This window comes from Bison bison, unplaced genomic scaffold (genome assembly GCF_000754665.1).
Source record: "Bison bison bison isolate TAMUID 2011002044 unplaced genomic scaffold, Bison_UMD1.0 scf7180017864333, whole genome shotgun sequence".
In the NCBI taxonomy this organism is placed as follows: Eukaryota; Metazoa; Chordata; class Mammalia; order Artiodactyla; family Bovidae; genus Bison; species Bison bison.
In genome coordinates, this window is record NW_011494905.1 from 4,529,670 (window position 1) to 4,556,745 (window position 27,076).

Below are 27,076 nucleotides of genomic sequence, written 5' to 3' on the forward strand. Positions count from 1 at the left end.
TATCTCTAATTTAGGACTGATACTTAAATCATAATCTATTCTAGGTTCAAAACTCCATGCAAGAAGATCTAGTTTTATTCTTTTTGAAGTGTGGTCATGTAGTTAATTGACAAAGATAAAATCCCTTGTTCTAGATGAGATAAACTCTAGTGGAAGGCTTCATGATATGCAAGGATCTAGGAAGCTGTGACTGGGTTATTTCAGAGACGAGAATATTGCTCACAGTGTGGTGATTGGTTGGGTGGGAGGGAAATTTTTACTCTGGGTGGACCAGTTGTAGCTGGATGATGCCCCAACCTAGGAAGGTCAGTCCTCTCTGAAGTGCCAGCCTCATTGCTTAAGAGGAAATGGCTAATGAAACCAAGCAAGAGGTTCCTATCATTCAGTGTTCCTTGCCTGTTAAGTACAAAAAGCAAAAATAAGCTAATAACTTGGTCTTGTTGTTATTGATTTCTTATCTAGGATGCTCTTAAAGATGCACTTTTCTTTAAACATGCAACAAAGGATTAGAAAGTTTTGATTTCCAGTGGGATAAATGTGATAAAATTAAATATATTCTAGCCTAATTATTTTTTATATTTGTAGATGCTCTGTAGATAACCTCCTAGCTCTCCACCTTGACTTAGAATGGAGGCTTCCCATAAGATCCATGTGGAGTTCTAGACTAGCACAGCTGAGGAACATGGGAGCCAAGTGCTTCAGTACTCTCCTAGTATAGGTGAAAAAACGATGCCCAGAGAGATGTGACTTGCATCTAAATCCAGGTTCCTAACTCCTATTACATTAAGGCATTTTCCACCATCATGATTATCATGTAGTTTTCTTCCAATTTTTCAAGTTGGTCTATCATAGATTCAGTTGTTAGACTCCTTCTAGCCTTCCTTTTCCTCAAACATTTAAAACTATGTTTTAAAACCTACTATATTTTATGTACTTTGCCAAATCTTTAGATCCATTAGCTCTTCTAATTTTTATATCATCCTACAAGTTAAATATTGGATCCATTTCACGTTTGAGAAAACTGAAGCTCAAGATTTTTAAATTGATATCCAACCTTAGGCAGCTGGTAAGTTGTGGAGTCTGGATTGAAGCCCAGATCTGTCTGACTCCAAAGCTTTCTTTACTGTGCCAGCCTACTTCCTAATACAGGAATTGATTACATGAAATGAATCAATTTATGTCTTTCCTCTTCCTTATCTATTATCTTGTGGAAAGGCTGACTTAATTAATTCTCCAAACATTATTATGTCTTTGAGTTGTAGGTGAGTGATCTTGACACATCACCCACAAAGTTGTTTAAATCAAAAGTGAAGACACCTTTGAGGTTCCAATGGAAGAAATTAAATTGTGTGGCTTTAGCTGCTCCTACTGATTGGCTGAACTCCCAAACAGAATTGAAGCTTAATGGAAAACAAACAATAATCAAAATTTTGCAAAAATTGAGGAAAAGGCATGAAAGAAAAAGAAAGAAAAAAACAAAAAACATCTGGTCAACATAAGTAGTGTCATCTCTATTAAGAGAGAGAATGTATTTCAAGAAGCACCCATGTCAGAGGAGTCATGGAAGGATTAGCAGGCTTAAAAGGAAGTTAGGGCTCTATTTGGAGAAGGCAATGGCACCCTACTCCAGTACTCTTGCCTGGAAAATCCCATGGACAGAGGAGCCTGGTAGGCTGCTGTCTATGGAGTCTCATAGAGTCGGACACGACTGAGCGACTTCACTTTCACTTTTTACTTTTCATGCATTGGAGAAGGAAATGGCAACCCACTCCAGTGTTCTTGCCTGGAGAATCCCAGGGAGGGTGGAGCCTGGTGGGCTGCTGTCTATGGGGTTGCACAGAGTCGGACAAGACGGAAGCGCCTTAGCAGCAGCAGCAGGGCTCTATTTTGGGATATGGACTCCCTTGGCCGGGCATTTGCTCTTGACATTTTTTCAAAGAAAGATGGGCTACTTTATGATTATAATTCTTTTGGCATAACACAGGAGGAAAAGGGAAAATTGTTTTACTCTAGTTTGTTTCAGACCAGTTTTTGAAGCTGGCCTAGGTCAAGGTTAGGGTGCTGTGGAATGGCTCCCCTCCACAGCCTCTCAATGACCGCCCTCCCAGGTCACTCTTTGAAACAGGGTCACTGCCATCCCTTTTCTCTCCAACTCCATGTCAGTTGCTATGACCCTTTGCTGGGAAAACTAGAACTTCTGCCAAATCATTCTGTCCAGTCCCTCTGTAACTAAGGGCTTTGTTTTCAGAAGATCTGTTCACTGGAGGTGCACTGGACTTATCTCTCTAAGACAAATATTTCTCCTCCCTTGTTTCATCACATAATTTACATAAAGAGTTTTTAACTTTTCAGCCCACATAGCAGTTTCATAACTTCTTGTGATAAAACTTGCCCAAGATACATTATCTTTCTCCATCTCTCTTCTTTGATTTTATTTCCTGAATGTGGCTTTGGCATATTAGTAGGCAGGTGAAAGTCATTGCCCCAAAATGCAACTATCCATGTGCAGGGAAATATTTGGGTATGAATTTTAGTCTTTTGACTTTAATTTTTGGAAAATTTCTAAGGGCTGAATTTTGATGTATTTACTCTATGAAACAATTTAGTTTTTCCTTATACTGGAGAACAGGTAATTTGTGATGAAAATGTGAGTACAAAAAAATCTTTGTGTTTTCAAATTTTCTGACTAGTATCAATTTTTTTTCTTATTCATCTTCTTTATAACATTTTCATTGTAGAAAATTAGAAAATATAATTAAGTAAAAAAGAAATAAAAAACACCTATATAATCCAAATTACCCAGAGAAAACTTTTGCTAACATTTTTGTGTGGATATTCTTGAATACATTTGTATTAGTTATACATAACCATATTTTATTTTGATAAAAACTAAAATCATGCTATGTCCTATTTTATAACTTTAAAAAATGTACTGCGTATCTTCTACTGTATTTGTACAGTGTTAATTATAACAGTTACAAAATATTTTATCTAAACTACAATTAGGTAGTTTAGTGATTAAAAATAAATTATAAATAAAATAGTTTCACTATTTTAAAAAGGGCATTAGCATAAGGAATGTACTTAGAGTCTCTACAGGAAGATGATGAGTTAAAAAGATAGCTAGCTATATCACTTATTTTAAATGATCTCTTTATTTCATATGTTAAAGTATACCAGTGCAGTTTCTAATGATGTACTGACTAATTCCACTTCCTTGGTCATGAGACCTAAGTCTATAGATAAGTAACATTATTCGAGAATCAAAGCAACCAGCTTAGAGAAGCTTCTTGGATGTGATGTTGCGCTACATAAGGTCACTCCTAGATTTGAGATTCTACTCTCAGTCACTCTCAACAGGAAAGCCCTCTCTATAGTATTTTCTAGCAAGTTTATCCACTGGCTGGGCATTGGTAGGAGAATCACTGAGTTTTACAGTCAGACATTAATGGTGTTTGGAATCTGGCATTACCTGTTAATATTTTCGGTGAGATGCAAGAGAAGAAGTAATGAATAACATAAACTCAGAACGTATTGCATATTATAGATTGGTCCCAGCTCATAAAGAAAGAAAAACGGAACTTCCCTCACAGATAACAGGGAATATATTTTGGTGATGTGTCAGACTTTTCAGTGATCTCTTTAAATACCATGCAGTGTCATGGCTGAAGTTCTTAGATGCAGAGATACTGCCTAATAGTAATACTCTGAACTAATCTATTTTGGCGACACTTATCTCAACAAAGAAGTTCAAAGAAGTGGTCAAATTTATCCACTGAGTTGAATTTCTCCATTACAAATAGGACATATATTAGCCACAGATATTTTTTCACCGCTTTTACAGTCTGAAGGAATACTCTAGAGCAGGAACTGACATAAGGAAGTATGTGTACAAGTAACTTGGATAACATCAAATTCTGGCCCTGTGGGCTTTGGTTTCCATCTGGCCCCCAGGGTTGAGTGGGAACATGGCCTTTTGGGATAGCTTGGAACATCCCTCATCTAAATACATGGCCTCTCCTCACCATCACCCCACATCTTGCCAATGGTTTCAACTTTGTCAATACAGACTTAACCTTCCCTAAAACCTTTGGACAATGTTACTTTCCCTTTGGCATCTTTCAGAGACTGCCAACCACACTGCTTAAGTATTATTTTCTTGCCTCCTCTTTCTATGCTAATATACTAATGGCTCTTCAGAAGATTGAAGATCAAGACACTCCATCATTTACAAAACACTTTCACAACTTTTTAAAAAATTTGATCTTTACAAAAAAATCTCAGATAGTAAGTCGGACAGGTCTCCTCGTGCACATTTTCACAGATAAAGAGGTTGTAATAAAGTATTACTACATATGTGTACACTTGTATATGAAGATGATGTTACTGACCACACTTAATCATGGTTTCCCTGGTCCATACTTTATTCCTCTCTTGATCACTCTGAGTAAAGCCATACATTTACAGAAAGGCTGGTCAAAACCAAACATTATCTCTAACCAGTAAGCCAGCCTGGAGATACACATTCACAGGACCAAGGAAATCTGATTATCAAGGTAGCATTTTCATGTTCTCAGTGCATTTGCTACTTATTTTGGCTTATTGCTTTAATAGTAATAGTAGCAGGTCACACATAAATATACATTTATCCTCACTTTCTAATATAATGCACTTATATGTGAATATAATTCTATTTTTTTAGGCACATATTTTTTGCTTTTTTTTCTTGCTGAAATACAGAAAAAAGAAAAGGGCTTTTTTTGATGGATGTTACTGTTCTTCATCTGCGTCTAGTATCTAATTACCTTCAGCAAGATAATAGAATAAAATAGAATAGAATAAAACCTATATATACAATATGCTATAGTGAGTATATATGTATTATGTATACAGTGCGTATATAGAGAGTATGCATGTGTGCTTAGTCATGACCCCATGGACTGTAACCTGCCAGGCTCCTCTGTCCATGGGATTTCTCAGGTAAGAATACTTGAGTGGGTTGCTCCAGGGGATTTCCTTCTCCAGGGGATCTTCCCAACCCAGGGACTGAACCTGTGTCTCCTGCATTGCAGATGGATTCTTTACTGCTGAACCATTGGGAAAGCCCATAGAGAGTATAGAGAGTATATATGTGTATATATATACACACTATATATACTATAATGCTAAAGAATAAACAGTTTTTATTCTTAGCATTCTGAGCTGTCCACTTAAATCATTTATAGTGAATCTGAAAGTCACTCTTGAGACAGAACTGCTTTCATTGCTCCATACTTGTTCCCTGGCACTCATTATTTTCTTGAGAGCTACTCCTTTGTTCTAGTTCTCTTATCTTTTCTCTCTCCCTGGTGGAACTCTCTGGACCTATGTAGATCTTTTTGCACCTTGTAGAACAGACTGAATTTCAGGTGTTTACACTCTCACCTAGGAGGACTGAAAACAGGTCAAAGTCGCCTTAGAGTATTTCTCTAACACTTTCTTACATCCCTTAGTATTGTTTAATGAGGTGTCTTGTTTAACATTCAACATTTTAGGAACCCAATGTATACTTCATTTTGAAAATGCAAATTGTTCTTCAGTCATGGTGACCCACAAGATGAGAAGGTAGCAGTCTTGTTTTTGTGATACTAGAGGTTCTCCTTTCTGGTCTTTTTCTACCCCTTTCAAATGTCTGCTCCTGGAAGAATGTTGCCCTTTGGTTTTCAGATAGGCTCTCCTCTATTCCCTCCATCCAGCTCTTAGGAGAAGGTTTCATATTTGTCACTTACCCATGGGGTATTTTCAGGTGAAGTGAGTTTCTCCTTGTTCTGTGTTTCTCATGGTGCCAACATCTTCAGTGACACCCTCTGTGCCTGAGATCACTGTACCAAACACAGGTCCAGTGTTCTGTGGGCATCCAAGGGGACAGAGATGGGCGTATTTCCTTCACTCATGGAGCTCACGATCTGCTCATGGAGACCAGTTACAAGCAATGATTAAAGAACTGGTTGATAAAAAAAAAGATTGTGGTGCCTGGACAGCATAGGACAAATTGCATTTCTAAGTTGCTTGAAGGAACTGGTGAGTTTGGAGCTTGATTTAGAAGAAAGGGTTTCAAATCATCCCTTGTTAGGTCTGGTGCCGTCACATCTGAGGAGAGACTCTCTAGGATGAATCTCCTTTCCATTTTCTGCCATGCATACTCCACAGAGTATGGATATTTATTATGGATCCATTTGTTCAGTTGGTACATAATCAATGCTTTCCATGTGCTCTACTCAGTGCTACGGTAACTGTAGTGGAGGGAAAAAAAAAAAACCCAAAACACCCTGTCGTTATCATCAGGGATTTTTCATGCTAGTGAGGAAACTGAAAGTTAAGGCAAGTTAACAGGTACTGTTCTAAGGTATGATAAGTTCTGTTATATTGATTAACATGGTGATGTTTGCCAGAAATCACTCTGGATGCTCTCAATAAGCAATCTCCTTTTGCTTTCATTGTTTAATCATACATTGTAAATCTATGACTCCCGTATCTATGCCTAGTCATATCTCTCTTCCAAGTCCCAGGTCTATCTACACAACTGTCTACTAATCTGTCCTCTTTGTTAGCCATCAGGTACTTCTAATTCTTCTTGTCTGAAGATTAACTTATTATCTTTTTACCTCTATGGTAAATATGATTCTCCTTTTTATTCCAACCTCAGTGAAGGAAATCACAGCTCTACATTTTCCCAGGTCAGAGAGCTGCCTGATTACCTCTTGTTGCTTGATACTGACCAATCAGGCACCTAGTCCTACAGTTTTTAATTCCCTAGTAGGTACTGAATTTTCTACTTTGTTCTATTCCTTGCCACAGCCTTAATTCATCTCTTGGGGATCATAATAAAGGTCCACTAACTGATTTCTCTTCAGTATTGCTCTCTCAAGTGTATGCAGCTCACAAAGGGAAGACTCATCTTCCTAAAATACAAATCGGATCATGTCACTGGCCACTTACCCCATTGCCCTCTAAATAAAATCTGACTCCTGAGCATGGTAGGCAAGACCCTCATAATCTGAACTCCTACAAACATGTAGAGGAATCACTTACCTACTCCCATGGGAGCATCTGTTTCCTTATTTGTAGAATGAGGGTGTTGAGTTAGATGATATTTAAACTGTCTGGCAGTGATCTCAGATTCCATCACCCACCAGGGTGCCAGTAATATGGTATTTCTTGACCTATGTGATGGTTCTATGGGTGTGTTTATTTTGGAGATACTTCATTGACCTGCACACTTATGAGTTTTTGAGTGCATGTCCTACTTCAATAGAAATGTTTATAATAAAAATGCTGTTAAAATAACAAAGGCTGGGTAGTAGGGAGGCTGGGGGAGACTGTTGTCAGCACTTAGTTAAATGTCTCTACTTGAATTTCATGAAATCTGTTCGTGAGCAGCAGTCACAGTTGGCTTAGCAGGAAACCCAGGCTTTGGGGTGACTTCCTTAAACAGAGCTCCATCCAGGAATACCTGGTTGAGGAATGCAGGCTAGTGGCCCTCCCTGGACCAGGATTAGTGCTGGATAGGTAGTAATCCTTGGTAGACATAACCCACACACTCCCCTGAGATGTCCCAGTAACTGAGAAAGAGGCTAGCTCTAATTTCTAAGCATTGTCACCAGAATTCTAAGCATTCTCAATCAGCAGATTCAAAATCTGGGATCTTATTACTTTGGAGAGAAAAAAAGAGCTGCTGCAGGCTGAATGATTCGGCCTTGGTTGATTCTTCTCACTTGGTCCTTTCTTTTTCACTTGTACAGAGAAAAAAAAAAAAAAAAACTATTTGAGTGCTTTAGGACCCCCAAAGTACATTTTTAACCTGGTTAATTCCTGAAGCGCTTCTTTTTTCTTTCTTTTGAGGGAGTGGGGAGGCTGGTGATTTAAACTTTATTATTCTCCTCCTCAGCTTCCCAGGTGGCGCTAGTGGTAAAGAACCTGCCTGCCAATACTGGAGACATGAGACCTGGGTTCAGTCCCTGGTTTGGGAGGACCCCCTGGAAGAGAAGGCATGGCAACCCACTCTGTTTTCTTGCCTGGAGAATCCATGGACGGAAGAGTCTGGCAGGCTACAGTCCATGGAGTCCCAGGAGTTGGACACAACTGAAGTGGCCTAGCATTCATGCACCCATTCTCCTCCTCAGGAGGACAAGGCCACCACTTTTCTGTCCCCTCTCTGCCCCAGGCTCCTCACGGTCATGCCGGAGGCAAATCAGACACTTCTGCTTCTACCTGAGATAAGCCACTGTCCTTGATGCTGGCTTATTGCTTGGCTTTCTTCTACTTTTTCAGACATATAAATCCAGTCAGGTTTCCTGGAATCACAAATCCTTGTACAGGTTTATAGTAATAGCTACCTCCAGAATTCATCTTGGTGGGGGAATTCCATTTATTTGGGGATGTTGAAGGAGAAAACCTGAGAGACCTCGGTATGTGAATAAAATAGATAAGTATGTTTCAATGAAAAATGCATATTTATAAACGACATAATTGTAGGCATTCATGTTTTTATTTTTATTTTTTTTTGCTTATGATAATGATACATTTATTGAAAGTTTTACATTTTCATATTCTGTTTTTAAACTGAAGTATTTTTGGTGCTACAATTGTAGCTCCAGGTGTACAGCACAATGGTTCAGTTATACATACGTGTATATGTGTGTATATATACATATATATATTTATATATATATGTATATATATTTTTTTTTTCAGATTCTTTTCTCTTATAGGTTATTAAAAAATATTGAGTATAGTTCCCTGTGCTATATAGTATGTCCTTATTGGTTACCTATGTCACATGTGAGGTTGTATCAACATCACTGATCCAGTCCCTGGTGGCTCAGATGGTAAAGAATCTGCCTGCAATGCAGGAGCCCTGGATTCGATCCTTAGGTTAGGAAGATCCCCTGGGGGAGGGCATGGCAACCCACTCTAATATTATTCCCTGGAGGAGCCTGGCAGGCAACAGTCCATGGGGTCACAAAGAGTCAGACAAGACTGAGAGATTAAGCACACAGCACGCAATATCCCACTGTGTATATGTGTATTGCATCTTCTTTATCCTTTCATCTGTCAGTGGACATTTAGGCTTCTTCCATGGCTTGGCTCTTGTGAAAAGTGCTGTAATGAACATTGGGGTGCATGTGTTTTTTTTGAATTAGAGTTTTCTCAGGATATAGGCCAAGAAGTGGGATTGCAGGATTATATGGTAACAAAATACACAAATATTTCAAATATAAACACACACACAAAGCAAAAATTGTTATCCCGATAAGAGAGAAGAAACAGATGAATGGACAAAGTAGGACTATACACAGTGTGACTCACCACTCCATGAGGGCTCTAAATCTTAAGGAAGTTGTTAATCTCGTGAAGTTCTTGAGGCCAGTGGAATCTTACAATATTGAGCCCAGACTGAATCTGGGGTGACTGTGGGGGACCTATTCTAGCATGGACAGAGGCGTGATGGCAGAGAGAAGGGAATACAGAGGATATGTGAGGAGGATTTCAGACTTCCATACTGTCAGAGAGCCCCGTCGTTTTAACCAAGTGTTAGCCAGCTCTTCCCTGGTGGCTCAGAGGTTAAAGCATCTGCCTGGAATGCGGGAGACCCGGGTTCGATCCCTGGGTTGGGAAGATCCCCTGGAGAAGGAAATGGCAACCCACTCCAGAACTCTTGCCTGAAGAATCCCATGGAGGGAGGAGCCTGGTAGGCTACAGTCCATGAGGTTGCAAAGAGTCGGATACGACTGAGCGACTTCACTTCACTTCAGCCAGCTCTTCCAGGGTAAGGGCTGGAGGCAGGCAGTTGACATCTGAGTTTCACACACCATATAACCCTCTGTCCTTCAAACACACCCTCCTTTTCACATCTCATACCTTTGTACCTTTGCCAGGAATGTCCTTACCCACCTTCTAAGATGCAGATAGCCCGGAGGCACCTTTCTCCATAGCTCTAACTTTCCACCCTCTCCAGCCTCTTTCTCTGTTCACCCCTGTTACTTCCATTTTCTGTTTCCATTGTGTTTGCACACATTCTCCTATTCTGGCTCTATCATGTCTGCAGTTTTCCACTTCTCTTTCCATCACCTCCACTAGGTTCTGAGCTGTGGAATGTATTTCGATGTGTGTCTGATTGTAAGTGGATGTGTACAGAGCCGTTTCCATTCAGGCCTCACAAAGAACTTCATTACTCAGTCCATAAGCATTTACTGAGCACTCATGGATGACGAGGCTTCCCTGGTGGCTCAGATGGTAAAGCGTCTGGCTGCAATGCAGAAGACCTGGGTTCAATCCCTGGGTCTGGAAGATCCCCTGGAGAAGGAAAAGGCAACCCACTCCAGTGTTTTTGCCTGGAGAATCCCATGGATGGAAGAGCGTGGTGGCCTACAGTACATGGGGTCACAAAGAGTCAGACATGACTGAGTGACTTCACTTTCACTTTCATGGATGATGTATGAGGCAATGTACCAATAAAAATGGATCAGACATAAGACTTGCCCTCAGATCTCAGACCTGATAGAGAAACAAGCAGGGCATCCATTCCTCCATCTGAGAACTCGTTCATCCCATGCCAAGTGCTGTCTCCAAAGAGGAGGGTAGCACCGTCTCTGCTCCGGACTTGTTCAAGCCCAGGAGTGAAGACAGGAGAGTAAACGGTGATTACAGAGCAGCATGACAAACACTGCAGAAGTTAAGAATGCCAGCATCATTGTAACCTGGACTGGGTGAATGGTGGAGTGTTGATGGAAGTGAGCACAGTTAATTTCAAGGAATCTAATGTTTCCAAGTTCTCTAATCAGTATCCTTATCCTAATCAATTTTTCCATATATTATTTTCGAGGAAATATCTTTAAAAATTAATATTTTGGGTGAGAAGCTCTGAAAACCTCTAAAATTTGTTCCTTCTAAAATGCAAGAATAAAAATAAAATAAAATAAAATGCAAGAATAAGTTTTGAGGCTATCTCTGGCCCTGGCACAGGTTGAGTGTCCAATGTTCCACTGTGGGTATCACTAGTATCTCCTGTCACTGTGCATACCCGCTTGCATTAGAGGAAGTCAGAGGCCAAACACCCCAGATTCTCCACAATGGGCGCCCAAATTCATGACTGCCTTCCCAATCCTCCTTCTTTGAACTCACAGTTGAATCACAGGGAACTTACGTGCTCAGCTAAAGAGGGGGGAGGGGAAACCATATAGAACATTTGTAGGCTTAGATCTGGAATCTTCTGGGCACTGGAGAAAAATTAAATCTTGTAGAGTGAATGCACTGGAAGGAATAATTTAGTTCAACAACTTTCAGACTTCAATATATTTTCCCCTGAAATGAAAGCTTCAGAAGAAGTCCAGAAACAGATAAATGAAATTTGTTTTGATTGAAATCGGTTAGTCATTTTCAAGAGTACACATTTGCCAACCATAAAGTCTGGCTCCCCATTTTGTAGATGAAGAAACTGCCATGCAGAGAAGGGGAAGAAATTGCCCAGGGCCTTGTGGCTCAGCTGGTAAAGAATCCACCTGCAATGCCGGAGACCTGGATTCGATCTCTGGGTTGGGAAGATCCCCTGGAGAAGGGATAGGCTACCCACTACAGTATTCTGGCTGGAGAATTCCATGGACTGTGTAGTCCATGGGCTTGCGAAGAGTTGGATGCAACTGAGTGACTTTCACTATCACTAACCAGTGAGGGAGTGGGGACCCATGTTTCTTTATCCTGGTCCTGTATTCTCCCCTCCCCACTCCACTGAGTGAAAGCTCCGGTAACAGACCAGAGAGCCCTGCCTGGCAGAGGAGGAGCTGGGAGGCAAGAGACCCTCCATCAAGTCCACTTTCCCCCAGGACACAGAGCAGCCCCACTGGCATGTTATCACTAATGTACAAACTGTGAAATTTGAAGAACTCTGACAGTTTTCTTATCTCAACTGGCACAAGAGAGGGTTTGTTGGAGAGTTTTGAGGTTGCAGTGTATCCACTGCACATCCCTTGGCTGTTCACAGAGACTCAGGAAAGGCTGCACACATAAATTCACATAAATTACCTTTACGAAATGTCAGAATTAAAAGCAGATTTTTATTTTGGGGCTGTGCCTCGAGAATGTTAACCCCTTCTTGTGGATAGAAATGTCACCATCAGTAAAACACAGTTGATATCTTTGAATGCAACCCAAGCCACAGGAACTCAAGTGTGGACTTCCTCCCCAGCCTAGCACCACCTCACGTGCATGTGGGAAGCAGCTCTTATTAACAAACCATAGACTTTTCTAAGCTCCTGGTTAGTTCACAAGTACTCCTCGAGATACTATATTTTTAATCTTGTTGTGGCCATAACTTCATTCTTTATTGTCTTTAATTTTCAAAAAATTAACTAAACTGAGGGTTCAGGAGACACAAAATCCATTGGGGCCTCAGTTTCCTTATTTACAAAATATGGAGGTTAGAATAGATTGGTGCTCTCTAACAAGGTGATCTATCTTTCCAAGGGTCCAGAGAGATGGTCTTGGGAACACTCAAGTAGCTATTAATATTTCAAAAACTTTGTGGAAATCACAATACAATTGTATTGCCTTAGGGATGCATAAGATTAAAAAGTAAATTTAAAAAAATAAATAAATCCCATGGACAGTTACTGGAGATCTTAGGAGACAGTAAAGGAAGCAAGGGAGAGGCTGGTTGTACAGGTTCTTGAGAGTGGCAGAGAGAGCAGGAAGCCAGGAAGGCATTCTGAAAACTAGATGGACAAAGAGCAAAAGTCATGCTGAGGAAATGGAGGGTACATGACCTTAGGAAGTGGTTCACCATGAAACACTCCTGAGTTTTACCAGTATCTATATAATGTCAGTCCTGCTGTCTTGATCAGAAATATGAAATATGATGCTTTTTGGACTTCCCAGGCACCAGTGGTTAAGAATCTGCCTGCCAATGCAGGGGACATGGGTTTGATCCCTTGTCCGGGAAGATTCCATATGCCATGGGGCAACTAAGCCCATGAGCCACAACTGTTGAGCCCGTATGCCCTAGACCCCAGGCTTTGCAACAAAAGAAACCACAGCAATAAGACACCCACACCCTGCAACTAGAGAGTAACCCCCATGCAGAGCAAACAGAGAAAGCCTGAGTATGGCAACAAAGACCCAGAGCAGTCAAATAAATAAATAAAATTTTTAAAAAAATGATGCTTTTTGTTACGTACAAACTGTTCTTTATTAAACTCTTGTGAGAGGGGAAAAAATCCCGACACTCCCCCTTTCTTCACCCCTGGCTGGCTTTGTGGCCACTCAGTGTAAGCAGTGACTCCTTTCAAGCTGATCATAAGTTCTTAAGATGGTTATTCATCTACTTCTCTGCAAAACATATATTTATTAGAGGGTGATTAATTCTGGATCTCCCTTTGATTTTAAGAAAGCAAAAATAATTACTTTAAGATTGTACAGTTTGTCTATAGGACAGAAATATTTCAGTGGATAGTGGAACAGAATCTTCTAGAATAAGTATTACAGAGCCAGGTTCATTTTGTATGACACGAAGCAAGTAAAAATGCTGATGCTCTGAGGTTTGCAGCAAAGAGAGGGTTTATTCACAAGGCAGCCAAGCCAGACTCAGTTCTGCCTCCCCAAGTCAGGGACTCTGAGTATTTATGTGATGAAGAATAAAGAAGTGGGGCGGTTGGAGATGTGGGGAGTATGAGGAGTGTGGGGAAAGTTGACTGGAAAAGGTGCAGCAATTGGCATTCTGTGCACATGCAGCTGGGCTACTGGCTCAGGGTAAAGAATCTGCCTGCAACGCAGAAAGTACGGCAGGCTCAGGCTCAATCCCTCAGCTGGGAAGATCCCCTGGAGAAGGGAATGGCCATCCATTCCAATGTTCTGGGCTGGAGAATCCCATGGACAGAGGAGCCTGGCGGGCTACAGTCCATGGGGTTGCAGAGAGTCAGACACAGCTGAGTGACTGATCACACAGACACACACACAACCAGACTACAGGCCTCTGCATGCTCACAGTGGAGGCACTTAGCCCAAATCTGAGGGTGGAGTCTTGGCCATCTGGCATCAAAGGGCCCCCAAGTGGATGGACACTTGCACATGCTCAGTTGGAGGGTCAGTGGTCCTAGCCGGTCCCATCCAGTTCAACTTGAACTGGACAAAACTGACTCTAAGTTCCTGGAAAACATCTCAGCAAACCACTTTTTACATAGGCTACATGCTGTTCAGAGGCCATGCAAATCTTAAACAACCTTGATTAGTGGAGCCAGGGCAAATGGATTTGCCACTGATTACCCAGAGTTTCATAAGGAAATTGGAAAGTGCTAGAATGTGGGGATGTTTCTAGCTTCGACAGTCCAGTATGGAGCCCCAGAATGAACTATTAAGCAGAAAATCTGAGTAGTAGAATATAGAGTCAAGTCAGGTCCACATTATGACTTCCGTGAGCCTAAAACTTTTGCCTTCTTGAATGTCTGTACCATAATAATATCACTATTAAAACATGTTTCTATAACTGTACATAGTTCAGCATCTTATGACTTAGATAATCTAGTTTGTTTTTTAGGCAAAATGCAATAGATTTGGGGTGGCCTACAAATTTCACTTTTTCCTCTGATACGAGAAAAAATGAAAACAATTTTTTGACCATGAAATTTAATTTTTCTCTTCTGATTTTTGTTGTTGTTCAGTTGCTCAGTCATGTCTGACTTTTTGTGACCCAGTGGACTGCAGTACGCCAGGCTTCCCTGTCCTTCACCATCTCCCGGAGTTTGCTCAAACTCATGTCCTTTGAGTTGGTGATGCCATGCAACCATCTCTTCCTCTGTTGTCCCCTTCTCCTCCTGCCCCCAATCTTTCCCAGCATCAGGGTCTCTTCCAATGAGTTGGCTCTTCACATCAGGTGGCCAAAGTATTGGGGTACTTCAGCTTTAGCATCAGTTTTTCCAATGAATATTCAGGGTTGGTTTCCTTTAGGATTGACTGGTTTGATCTCCTTGCTGTCCAAGGGACTCTTTAGAGTCTTCCTCAACACCACAGTTCGAAAGCATTAATTCTTCAGCTCTCAGCCTTCTTTATGGTCCAACGTTCACAAATGTAAATGACTATTGGAAAAATGTACTCTTGCCTGGAAAATCCCCTGGACGGAGGAGCCTGGTAGGCTACAGTCCATGGGGTCACAAAGAGTCGGACACGACTGAGTGACATCACTCACTCACTCACTCACTTATTGGAAAAATGTTAAGTTTGACCATTCGTACCTCTGTCGGCAAAGTGATGTCTCTGCTTATGATTTTAAAATACATTAAAACATTTCCTGAGCCCCTACAAGTTTTGTGGACCCAGGCACAGTGCCCCTATGCCTATGGATAGGTTAGTCTGATGCCAGGCAAAGGAGGAAGCTTCACCTGCAGGGCTAGTTGTGGGCTGCTGATGGGGAAAAGCTGGGAGAAGCCTAATTTGTGGGAGTTGTTTCTCCCATCCCAGAGCAAAACAAGCCAACTGGCTGTAGACAGTTGGCAAAAGCATTTCAGTTTATCAGTTTGTAAGTATGATAACTGCTTCTCTTTTAAATGTTACAATGGGTAGCAACGAATTAGAGTCCTGGAGTCTGATTTCATGTTTTGAATCTGTTTAGCTGTATGACCCTGGGCAAGTCTTTTACATCAGTGTTCCAAACCTTGCAAAATGAAGGAACTGGACTAGGCAACAATTCTCTAGCTATCACTTATGCTGTATATGCTTCTGAAATATTCTTAGAAAAAGTCTCAGATACGATAGCAGGTACTAAAGGAGGCAGGCATACATAGACCAGGATCCAGAAATAAGTTATTTACTGCAATATGATATTAAATTTAGCTCTGAAATTTCTGGCAGCTGAGAAATAATATAAAATTCTTGTTGTCTGACCAAAGGGAGGGTGGCACTTCTTTTATGTATTTATTTGGCATTGCTGGAGGAAGTCCTCCAGAGGGCATGGTGACTAGTTGACCAGTAAGTGAACTGAGCAACGGACCCCCCACCATATCTTTGCGATGTACCATGTACCTTTCACCCACCATCCCCAAAGTGGGAGCCCTTGTCCAGAGGTAGCCTTGAGAGAGCAATGTGGTGTTGAGTCCATCTGGACTGAAGATGTGGCTGGACCAGTTAAGGCCTCTCTATAAGCTTTTAAGTTTCTGGCAGGTGGGTGTGGAGATTCACTCACCTTGTGGCCACCCAAGACAGGACTTGTTGGTAAGTTCTCTTGCTTATGAATTCTGCCACTGATCAATTTGGAGTTGTCTGCTTCTTTCTTTGGTCTCTTCTTGCCCTTTCTGTACAGGAGCCAGTTTCAGATTTCACCCGGGAAGCTCCTGACTTTGTGAACCAACAGATTTATTCATATATTTTATTACAAAAGGAGTGCTAACATGATTTAACTTTTTTTTAAGCAAAAATTCACTTATGATCCCTCTACCTCGATAAATAGAAATATTTTCCCTCTAGTCTTTACCAACATAAAAATAATTCAATCATTACCACAGAAAATCTCTTTGCTTTTCTTGCCCCAAGAAGATACATCCTTTACTCCGCCCTGCTGTAGTGCTTGTACAATTTTAAGGGCTGCTATTTTAAGGGTCTGCTCAGTGTCATGTAGGTAGCTAGGAAATTCCTTGACCATTGGGTGTTTAGTGGGTTTCCAATTTTCCATTACTGCCTAGAACATGCAATTAGTATTATAGGGCTTTATTTACTTCTTTCTTTCTTTTTTTTTTAGGGTTCAGTTCAGTTCAGTTCAGTCGCTCAGTCGTGTCTGACCCTTTGTGACCCCATGAACCGCAGCACGCCAGGCCTCCCTGTCTATCACCAACTCCCGGAGTCCACCCAAACCCATGTCCATTGAGTCGGTGATGCCTCATTATATTGTAGCCATGAGTTCCAGGAAACAAACTCACTCAGAAGGACAATGCAGATAGTGGAGTGCAGTTTATTATACCGGCGGGCCCAAGGCAGAGTCTTCTCTTAGCCTAGGACCCCGACCAGTTTTTGTGAAAACCTTATATACTCTAAGTGTACGTGCTCAAACCCACCTCCCCAAATTCTCTGAAACTAGTCTGAACAAAGGAAAAGAAAGATACAATCAAAGTTAATCCGTGATTCATATTCCTTAAGCTTAGGTAGTTAACAGCGGACACTTATCAATAGGCCTGTGGTCATACCCCAATAAGCATAATAGAATTTATGATTCTATTTGGTTACACAGATAATTAGGGTATTTGTTTAGGTGAAGGAGAGTCTAGGTACGAGCCTTGGGGCTCTTCCAAGGAGGCGGGGAGTCTGGTTTTCCATTGGTATGTCGTTTCCATAGGTACTGGGCATATAGCTCAAAGTCCACAGGTGGCCCAAGGTGGAGTCCTGCTTTCAGGATGGAGCCTGTTCTGCCTGTTTCCTCCTTCGATATGAATTCCCTAAAATGAGAAAATCAGGTCAAAAAATATGGACGAAATTATTTTCTACACCTTGACCCTTTGCTTCTCTTAGAAAGTATTCTGCCTTGACTCTTGGGTACCACAAGCTAAGATCAATTTACTAGGCAATCTTAGGGAACAATGATCGTATTCAACTCTAAATGGCTCTGGATGGGTCTGCTGTGAGGCAGACTAATTTATCCAGACACAGAGCTTTTAGTATTTCAATGTATATAGTATGGTTAAGCAGAGATAGGATGGAATGTTTTATTGAATTGGAAATAAGCAGTGTCTGGGCAGGTGGCATGGAGGGGGCTGCTCCAATGCGTGGCACTTCTCTTATATCCCGGAAGGTGTTAAAGGGAGGTAAGTTCATTGTCCTTGCGAAGATGTCCCCAGAAACAGAGCTGGAATCCTTCTGGACTGAGTCTCTGTGCTGTTTCTCCACTATTCACGGCTGTCAGAATTTAACTGGAGTGGAGGAGAGTTTCCTTCTTTCCTGGATCTCAAAAGCTCAGTCTCTAAGTGCTTCAACTTCTCATCCCCAAGTGTTTCCAGAGAAGACAGGCTGAGGGAGAGGAAGTGGTGCTAATTAAATCCTCCCTCTGTTTTCCAGGCACTGGAGCTTTTCACAGATGTCTGTTGTTAGGCTCCAGTTCACACAGTGCGGCAAATACAGAAGCAGGCTTTCCTTTCCCAAAGGCACAAATCTTCCTTCACAGGTTACAGGGAACTCTAGAAACACAGTTCCTTCCAAAAGCCTCTGTAAGAGGTGGCAGACCTGCAAAAATAGAGCATGCAACTAACAGGGAGGCTGCATGCCTCTGTGTGCTCTCTCTCTCACGCGCACACACACACCCCCACTAAAATTCTCCTGCTTCTCCATGCGTGCCCTTGTATTTCTCACAGGCCAATAACTTGAAAAACTTATCTGAAAACTCAGTGAAGCCCTTCCTGCTGTAAGACAGCGTGCATCATGGCAGGCTTGTCGACCTCGAGTGTGGTTGGGAGTCCTGAGTGGGAGTCCAGGTGCTTTCTCTCCTCTCCAAGTGTGCCCTGGGATGTATGTGTGCATGCGTGTGTGCTTTCTAAGGCGCTTCTGTCATGTCCGACTCTCTGCAACCCTATGGCTTCTATGGACCGCCAGGCTTCTCTGTCCATGGGATTCTCCAGGCAAGAATACTGGAGTGAGTTGCCATTTCCTTCTCCAGGGGATCTTCCCAACCCAGGGATCAAATCCTTGTCTCTTGTGTCTCCTGCACAGGCAGGCAGGTTCTTTACCTCTAGTACCACCTGTGCTGTGGACAGGGCGGGGGTTGGGGGGGTGGCATCCCACCAACTCTGGGATCCTCAGAGAGATGGAAACAAATCCATCATTCTAGGGCTGCTGGGAGAATCAGAGGAAATAACCTGTAATGTGATCAGCAGAGGGCTTTTTGCTTGTGAGTCTCTGACCAGCCACGTGTTCCCTCCACTCAAGCCCCTCAGGGTGACTGTGTATGTCCACATTTGCCTGAGACAATGCTGGTTTATGCTTATCATCCTAGCATAAGTGTTAATAGCACTTTCTTCATGCTCAGAAGTATCCAGGGTTAGGCAATAAACTATATGCTAGTACTATTTTACCACCCTTGACTCCTCTAATTATTCCCAGTTTCAATCATGTAAATTTGCTGTGGGTAGGCACCACTTCTCACTTTCTGTTGCTTCACAAAGAGGAAGGAAATGGAGTTTGTGGGAAGGAGCCCTAAGACTAAGGTGGCATTCCCAGTGCAATGGTGACGCTGGGCAGGAGAACTTCCTATGTCGTAGCATTGGGCGTGTGTGCACAGCAGCCGTAACCGTGTGGCCTCAGCTTGAGAAGGGCCACTTGGTTGAGGACACCTTTTGCTAGGCTAGCATGTAGCTTCTATTTTGTTTTGCTTTGTGATACTTCTTTTAATTTACAAAATATTAGTGAATCTACTGTGTTTCTATTTAAGTCAGAGGAAGTCATTGTAAGCATCCAGAACCTTATGAAAACAGAAAATAAAAATCACCTGTAACTGTATCATCCTGAGACAATCATTGCCTTTTTAAAATTGAGGTCTACTTGATATACAATACTATATACATTTCAGGTGTACAACGTAGTGATTCACAATTTTTAAAGGTTACCCCAGTTATAGTTATAAAATACCAGCTATATTTCCTGTGCTGTACAATATGTCCTCATAGCTTCTATATTTTACACATAGTAGTTGAAAATGAAAGTTACTCAGTGTTGTCCAATTCTTTGCGACCCCTTGGACTATACAGTCCATGGAATTCTCCAGGCCGGAATACTAGATTGGGCAGCCTTTCCCTTCTCCAGGAGATCTTCCCAACTCAGGGATTGAACCCAGGTCTCCTGCACTGCAGGTGGATTCTTTACCAGCTGAGCCACAAGGGAAGCCCAAGAATACTGAAGTGTGGTAGCCTCTCCCTTCTCCAGCAGATCTTCCCACATCAGGTATTGAACTGGTGTCTCCTGCATTGCAGGTAGATTCTTTACCAACTGAACTACCAGAGAAGCCCACACATATAGTTGATACCTCCTAATTCCTTACCCCTATCAGGTCCTCTCCCCTTTCCCTCTCCCCATTGGTAACCACTAGATTTTCAGAGATGATCATTGTTAATATTTTATTTTACTTCTTTTCAGATTTTGTTTCTAACCTCTGTCCTACCATACATGTATATATGCATGCAAGTTCAGGTATTATGTCTTCTTCCCTTCCTTCCTGCCTCCCTCACTCCCTCCCACCCTCCCTTCCTTCCTTCTTTCTGAATTATTGTAATAAATTTGAATAACATTTTCATAATATTTTATGACTTATTTTTCCATTAGCATTACATTTTGGACATCATTCTGTAGCAATATATTCTCACATTTCTGATGACCAAATTGTATTTGTGCACTATGACTCTTGTCTTAGTCAATTATCTGCTGATGGATACTTAGTTTCACTATACATATTTTTAGTATTAATCACAATGTTGTGTGAGTGTCTAATGTTGCTATTACATACAATGTCGTGCTGTTAGACATGAAGTTATTTATTTATTTTTTTTGCTATTAGACACAATGTTGTAATGCATGGCCTTCTATATTTACATCTTTTGGCATTTGTCTAAATTATTTCTTTAGGATACATTTTTATTTTTTAATTTATTTTTTTACTTAAAATTTTTCTTTTTGGAGTATAGTTGATGTACAATGTTATATATAGCAGGTGTACGGTGTAGTGATTCACAATTTTTAAAGATTATATTTCATTTATAGCTATTATAAAATATTGGTCATATTCCCTGTGTTGTACAATATGTTCTTGAGGATACATTTTTAGAATTGCAATTTTTCAGTTTCAAGAAAGCACTCAGTTCTAAGTGCTTCTGTGCCCTATTAGTAAGAAGTACATTAAAAAGTGCATTATCATTGCTTTTAACTCCTAAATAAGCTCACAGGCCAGTAGACTTTCAAGAAAAAACACTACAAAAACTTGAAGAGAAATTTTCAAGTGATAATAATTTCATATTGTTCTTTCCTTGTTTACCTTCCTGTTCCATGGAATTAAAGATGGGGAAAATGGAACTACTTGTAGCCTCTTTTTTTTCTGTCCAGAGAGTCTCTGCTGCTGTCCCCTGGTAAATGTCCCCTGATGATCATATTGTCTGTGTTACTGAACTCCATCCGTCAGTGCATCTGTTCAGTTAACGTAAGGTGGGTTTGTCAGTTTCGGGAGCTTTGGTTGTTCATCATGGGCTTTTTTGCCATAGTTAAGACACAGGTGATTTTTTTTTTTTCCCCTGAGAATTTTGTTTCTTTGTTTCAGGCTAAAGAAATGTCAAGAATTGGGAGCTCTGAGGGATTCCAGCCTGTGTCTCTGAAGCGAGAGGAAGATGACCAACCTTCTGAGACGGATCAGCTGTCCATGGAGGAGAGGGAGCCAGAAACAGAGGTCCCAGTGCCAAAGCAGATTTCAAGGCTGCCAAGTGTGGTTGAATCAGCTCTCTACCCGAATCCCTATCACAAGCCTTATCTTTCACGGAAGTACTTCGTTACTCGGGTAAAATCATAAAAGCATTAGTGTTCTTAAATACTGCATAAAGACTTCTCTTTAACATCTTAATATTCTTCCATATACCACATTTTATCAACAGTTTTCACATTTGTTATCTCATGTAATAGCTACAATAACTGTGAAGAAGGCATCCTTATCTTAAAGTTACAGGTGAAGGATCTGAATTTCAGAGAAGTTATGGGTCTATTTTGACCACCAGAGAAGCAGGTCCTCCAGTTTCCGTGGGTCTTTGGCTCCTCAGTTTTGTATTCCTGCTAAACCTGACCTCAATAAGTTAATGCTCCATGAAGAGAAAACCAGACTTGCTAGAAGAATATAAAGCTGGGAGCCCAGAGGGAGTTATTTGCTCTATGTTAGGAAAAGACATGAGTGATGGAATAGAAAGCATTGCTGAGAATACCTGAACCTCAAGGGTATACAGGGCATGCTGGTAGTAGAGTGTAGGGCAGGCACTTCATTCCAAATATAGAGTTGCAGTCTGGAACTCAGTTTCTTCCCTGTGCATCAAAGCTGGGGAGTAAATAGATGGGTGCATAATGAGGGTGGTGTTTATATATCCAAATGTTAAAAATATTTCCGACTTCTCACGTTTGGATCGAGTAGAAACATCCTTGGTTTCTAGTACCTTCCTCTGTCTTGAATTCTCCTTCCTGTTTATAGATCTGCTTTCAGATCAGATCAGATCAGTCACTCAGTTGTGTCTGACTCTTTGTGACCCCATGAATCGCAGCACGCCAGGCCTCCCTGTCCCTCACCAACTCCCGGAGTTCACTCAGACTCACGTCCATCGTATCAGTGATGCCATCTAGCCATCTCATCCTCTGTCGTCCCCTTCTCCTCCTGCCCCCAATCCCTCCCAGCATCAGAGTCTTTTCCAATGAGTCAACTCTTTGCATGAGGTGGCCAAAGTACTGGAGTTTCAGCTTTAGCATCATTCCTTTTACCAATCCTTTAACTTTCTTGTCAACACACTAGCAGTGAGCTCATAGGCTATAAACAATTAGAGGCTAAACTGCGGATTGTACACTGTGGCAGCAGAGACCACCTGAATTTTCACATGTACCTGGAGCATCTCTTTACTGACATTTTTTTTTTCAACTCAACTTCCTAAATAAGTGGTGGCTAAGAGTTTGAGGCTATTTATAATGTTTTAATTAATGAACTTGGATGTTCTAGCTTTTAAAGTTAATCTTTGGTTAAGATAAAGTTGTAACTAAAGAGACTCAGTGTGTGTGTATATGTGTGTGTGTGTGTTTGAAAACATATATCCACATTACCTATATTCAGTGAGTCTTAGCTATATCCAGTGACTCATATATGCAAATTGCTGGCATGTTCCTTATTATGTGTGTGTTTGTGTGTTTTTGTATATGTAAAGCAAATGGCTTGTTTTCCAAAGCATGGTAACTTTTTTGAATATGCAAAGTTTAGTTGTAAGATATATCTGGGATAAAAATCAAAGCATCCCTTAGAATGTCCATTTTTTTTGATAGTGATGATGTATCTATCAGGGTTAGATGAGAGAGGAACAGTGATGAATGATATGGAATAATAAATGTATCATTGGAAGCTGGTATAGTTAAGAGAGCTACCTGAGAAATCTATGCAAAGCTGTTGTCTTTGCATCTGTTGATGGGTCTGGAGGCGTTATACATCAACCAACTGGCCGTTGTGCAGTAGAACTAGGGAACAGGGGAACCTACATGGACGAATTAGAACTCCTTTTGATCCGGCAGCACTCACCACAGAAAAATGGAACCTGTGCTGCTCTCCCACCAAGTTTGGATTTGAAGATGTGAGTCATTTTCAGGAAAAGCCAGTATTCTCCACCGAGTGAGCTGCACACTTACTCAGTTCAGGGAAGGAGGATCTGAGGGAGGAAGTCTGACTGTAACAAAAGAAGCTATAGGTCCAGGGGCTTCCCCCACTCCCTTTCATGCCATCAAACAAACAAGAGGTCAGCAGCTCTGAACAACGGGGTCTGATTGGCCTGCCCTGATCTTCAGCAAGAACACGACTGATGTTTCACTTCTACCTTTGAAGTCTGACACAAATGTCTGTTGTGGCCAACACTAAGTTGGAAGCAGACAAGAAAGGGAATTCTAGAAAGTGTAGTTGCAGCTCAGCTAAACTGACACAGATCTGTGGTTTACAAGGATTCTGTAAATTCCTGTAAAGTTACAACAGAGCTTTTATTTATTTGTTTACATGATGCTTTTATTTGTGTGGCTCTGTGTAGCTTATAAGAGACAGTCCCCTGGAGCAGCACTGTGAGGTAGGCAGAGAAAGGCTTATCAGTCTTGTTTTAGGAGTAATGCACAGAAGCTTCAGAGGAGTTAAGTGACTAAGTCGTATGATATTAGTGTAAGACCTGTAGCTAGGCTCTGTATCTTCTAAGTCCGGTGGTCTTTCTACCATAAAGTACAATTGAACTTAGGATGTTTTAGTAAAGGTTTTCTATTACTGACTCTGATTCATGTGAAGAACATCTTTTCCACCAGGTGTATAGAAATCAACTTTAAGTTCTCAAGAGCCTGGGAAGGAAAACCTTCTTCTAATTTTGTCAGTGAGTCTGAAGTAGACACAAGGACTCTTTAGGAGGTGAGTGTGAGGGCTACATTCCCAAGGCAGTCAGCATTCACTTTCCTTCAGACTAAGAGACAAAATATGAAGAGGTTTTATTACTTTTTTTTCTTCTTGGTTTCTTTTTTTTCTTTTTTTTAGCACACGAGTATAATGAATGTGCTTTAATGCATTCTAGGATAATGAAAATGAGATTGTTGGTTCTACTGAAACAATGATAAATATTAGCTTGAATAAATAAAGGAATGATATGGTTTTACTACCTTGTAAACCACAGATCTGTTGATGTGGTGGTAGATGAGGAAATGGAAGGAGATATGTGTGTGTGGTGTGTATGTATGTATAAATTTCTTCTCTTCAAAGTATGGATAAAATGTCAGTTTTATCTGAGAGTTTAAATAAGCTACTTTTTAAAGGGTTCTTAATACAGTGTAAGACACATCTATTAACATTTCATAAACAGCATCTCTTGCTATTCTAAATACTTTCTTCCTCTTTTTTTTTTTTTTGGTTAATTTGGCATTCACATTTCTGTAAGTGGTAATAAGAAATGGCATTAAGATGCCCATGACCTCACCATGACCTCTAAAGTAAGGTATAAATGTAGACCTATAGGGTCTGGAGCAGCAGAGAGGTTTAAATGAAGGAAGCTAACTCATTTTCTCAAGGGGTAATTAAATCAGACCAGAACTATGAATGACTCAGACCTATGAAACATTAATCACATCACAAGGTATCACTTCTTGGAGCTGAAAAGAGCTCTAGTCCAGTGATGATCCGGTGTGGTGCTTCTCAGCTTTATCATGCAAACAGATTACCTGGAAAGCTTGTTAGAATATTGGTCTGATTCAGTAGGTCTGGGATGAGGCCTTAGATTCTGCATTTATATGCACTCTATGGAAATACTCATGCTTTCTGTCCACAGATCACACTTTGAACACCAAGTTGCTAGTCAACGCTCTCATTTTTAGTGGCAACTAAGACCCAGAGAGGGGCAGAGGCTCACCGGAAGTCCTAACACTTAGTGCACGCTGACTTGCCCAAGAAGCTAATAAGAACCAAAGCTGGGTTTAGAGTTGATGTTTCCCAGTTCCCATTCATAGTTCTTGATCCCAAGCAGTGATTTTAAAAGAAATCAATTTATTACAGTGTAAGAGTTTTAAGGCTATGTGGCAAATGCAGAAGAGCAGTAAGACTGAGTAGACAAATTTTTTGGCCTTGCATTTTAGGTTTTAAAGTAATTTCACTGGAGGTGGTTTATAATTCCACAGCTCAAAGTTAAAGAAAATATATAAATATGCTTTTATACATTTTGGTGAATATCCTTTCTTACTTTTTTCTTACATGTACATTTTATTGTGCAAAACATAGGGTTACATCTGTTGTGTATGCTCAGGTGCTCAGTTATGTCTGACTCTTTGCAGCCCCATGGAGTGTAGCCTACCAGGCTCCTTTGTCCTGGGGATTCTCTAGGCAAGAATACTGGCATGGGTAGTCATTCCCTTCTTGAGGAGATCTTCCCAACCCAGGGATTGAACCCAGATAGCCTGAGTTGCAGGCAAATCCTTTACCATTTGAGCCACCAGAGAAGTATCATGGAAACGTAATACAATTTATTTAAGTTTTGCTGTATATTTAGGCTGCTTTTTGTTCATATCTTTTAACTTGGAAGGGAAAGTTATTCCTTGGCTCACTGAGGCAGATGGACTCAATTTCTTAGCTGCCAGGTGTGGACACCTAATGCTCTAATAAGAGGAGGATCAATTATATGAGTTTCAAGTTGGATATGGAAATATAAGATAATTTAAAGCAAACAAGAGGCATCTTTAGCACCATAACATTGTGTATTAGATCACATCTCTCAATATCTGGTCATAAAACAAGTTAATCTGGTCCCTTGAACCTCTTATGTTATTTTATGGGTCACTCTGAGTTGTTGCGTTATTTCCTTAGTCTTCCAGACAAGTGTTTATTTACTGCAACTTTGCCCTTCTGATGTGGCTTAGCAACATTCTTGCTTCGAGCCAGGAAGGGCCTCAGAGAATATCTAATCCTACCCCTAGGACACACAGAACTGATGTGACGTCTCTTCTCTGGCAGCTTAGGGGCCATGGCAGGCCTGGAACCCAGGATTCCTGGCACTTTGTGCCACCTCTCCACTGTCTCTGACCTTGGACCGTGAATGAGCAGTCACATAATGAGGGTCTGAACCAGTTGCTATCAGTCTGCTTGGATAACCTTTTCCTCCTATTTTTGTTCATTTGCTATTATTGCTTAGACATGTCTAAAAATGGCCTACTGCCTTCTCTCCACAAAAGTACCCCTCAAGGCTAATAACTTGAAGTATATTATGATAATCACTTTAGTTGTAGAGAGTGATATTCAAAAGCAACTTCTTATGAAAGGAACAATACTTGATCTGCATGGGGAAAGATATATTTAAACTCCCTGTAGGACTCTATATTTGCACATACCTTATCAGAAAGTTGAAAGCGATTAGAGATGGGGAATTATCTCTAAATTTATACTTGAGAATGTAAATTACATACAAACTAATGGGACTAAAACTATTTGATCTTTTAATATTTAATTAATGGTTCCCCGTGGCCTTTTTATAGCCTGTGTTCTATTGTGAGGAACGAGACTTTAATAAGCAGGTTCGGGACTTCCCATTGTGTGGCAAGATGTCATTGCCTTCATGACACTAATTTGGCTTTCATACTCTCTCCTTTTCCCTCTTCTCTTACTATAGGCTTCCCTGTGTCTTGCTCTTATACTGGGAACAACTAAATATATTAGTTGTATTGTTATTGTCTGTGTGAGCTTCCCTCTGGCTTAGAAATTATATATCTCACTGGGCAGAAGGTTTCTGGATTCCCCTCCTTACACTGAAATGCTTTGAAGATGGTAATAAAAGTTGATGTTTCTATCTGAGCATAG

The 27,076-nt window shown here is 40.9% G+C and overlaps 1 protein-coding gene across 2 annotated transcripts in view; it reads left to right on the plus strand.

Moving 5' to 3' along the window:
* Positions 1–27,076, plus strand: part of TPRG1 (tumor protein p63 regulated 1) — a 189,789-nt gene that overhangs the window by 43,610 nt on the left and 119,103 nt on the right. The window contains exons 1-2 of one of the 2 annotated variants that reach the window (XM_010853940.1): positions 21,128–21,192; positions 21,305–21,538. In XM_010853940.1, the coding sequence (XP_010852242.1) occupies positions 21,314–21,538 (225 nt within the window). In that variant the 5' untranslated portion in view covers positions 21,128–21,192; positions 21,305–21,313. Of the gene's footprint in view, positions 1–21,127; positions 21,193–21,304; positions 21,539–27,076 lie in introns of those variants that run through there. The other variant, XM_010853939.1, reaches the window with a different exon arrangement.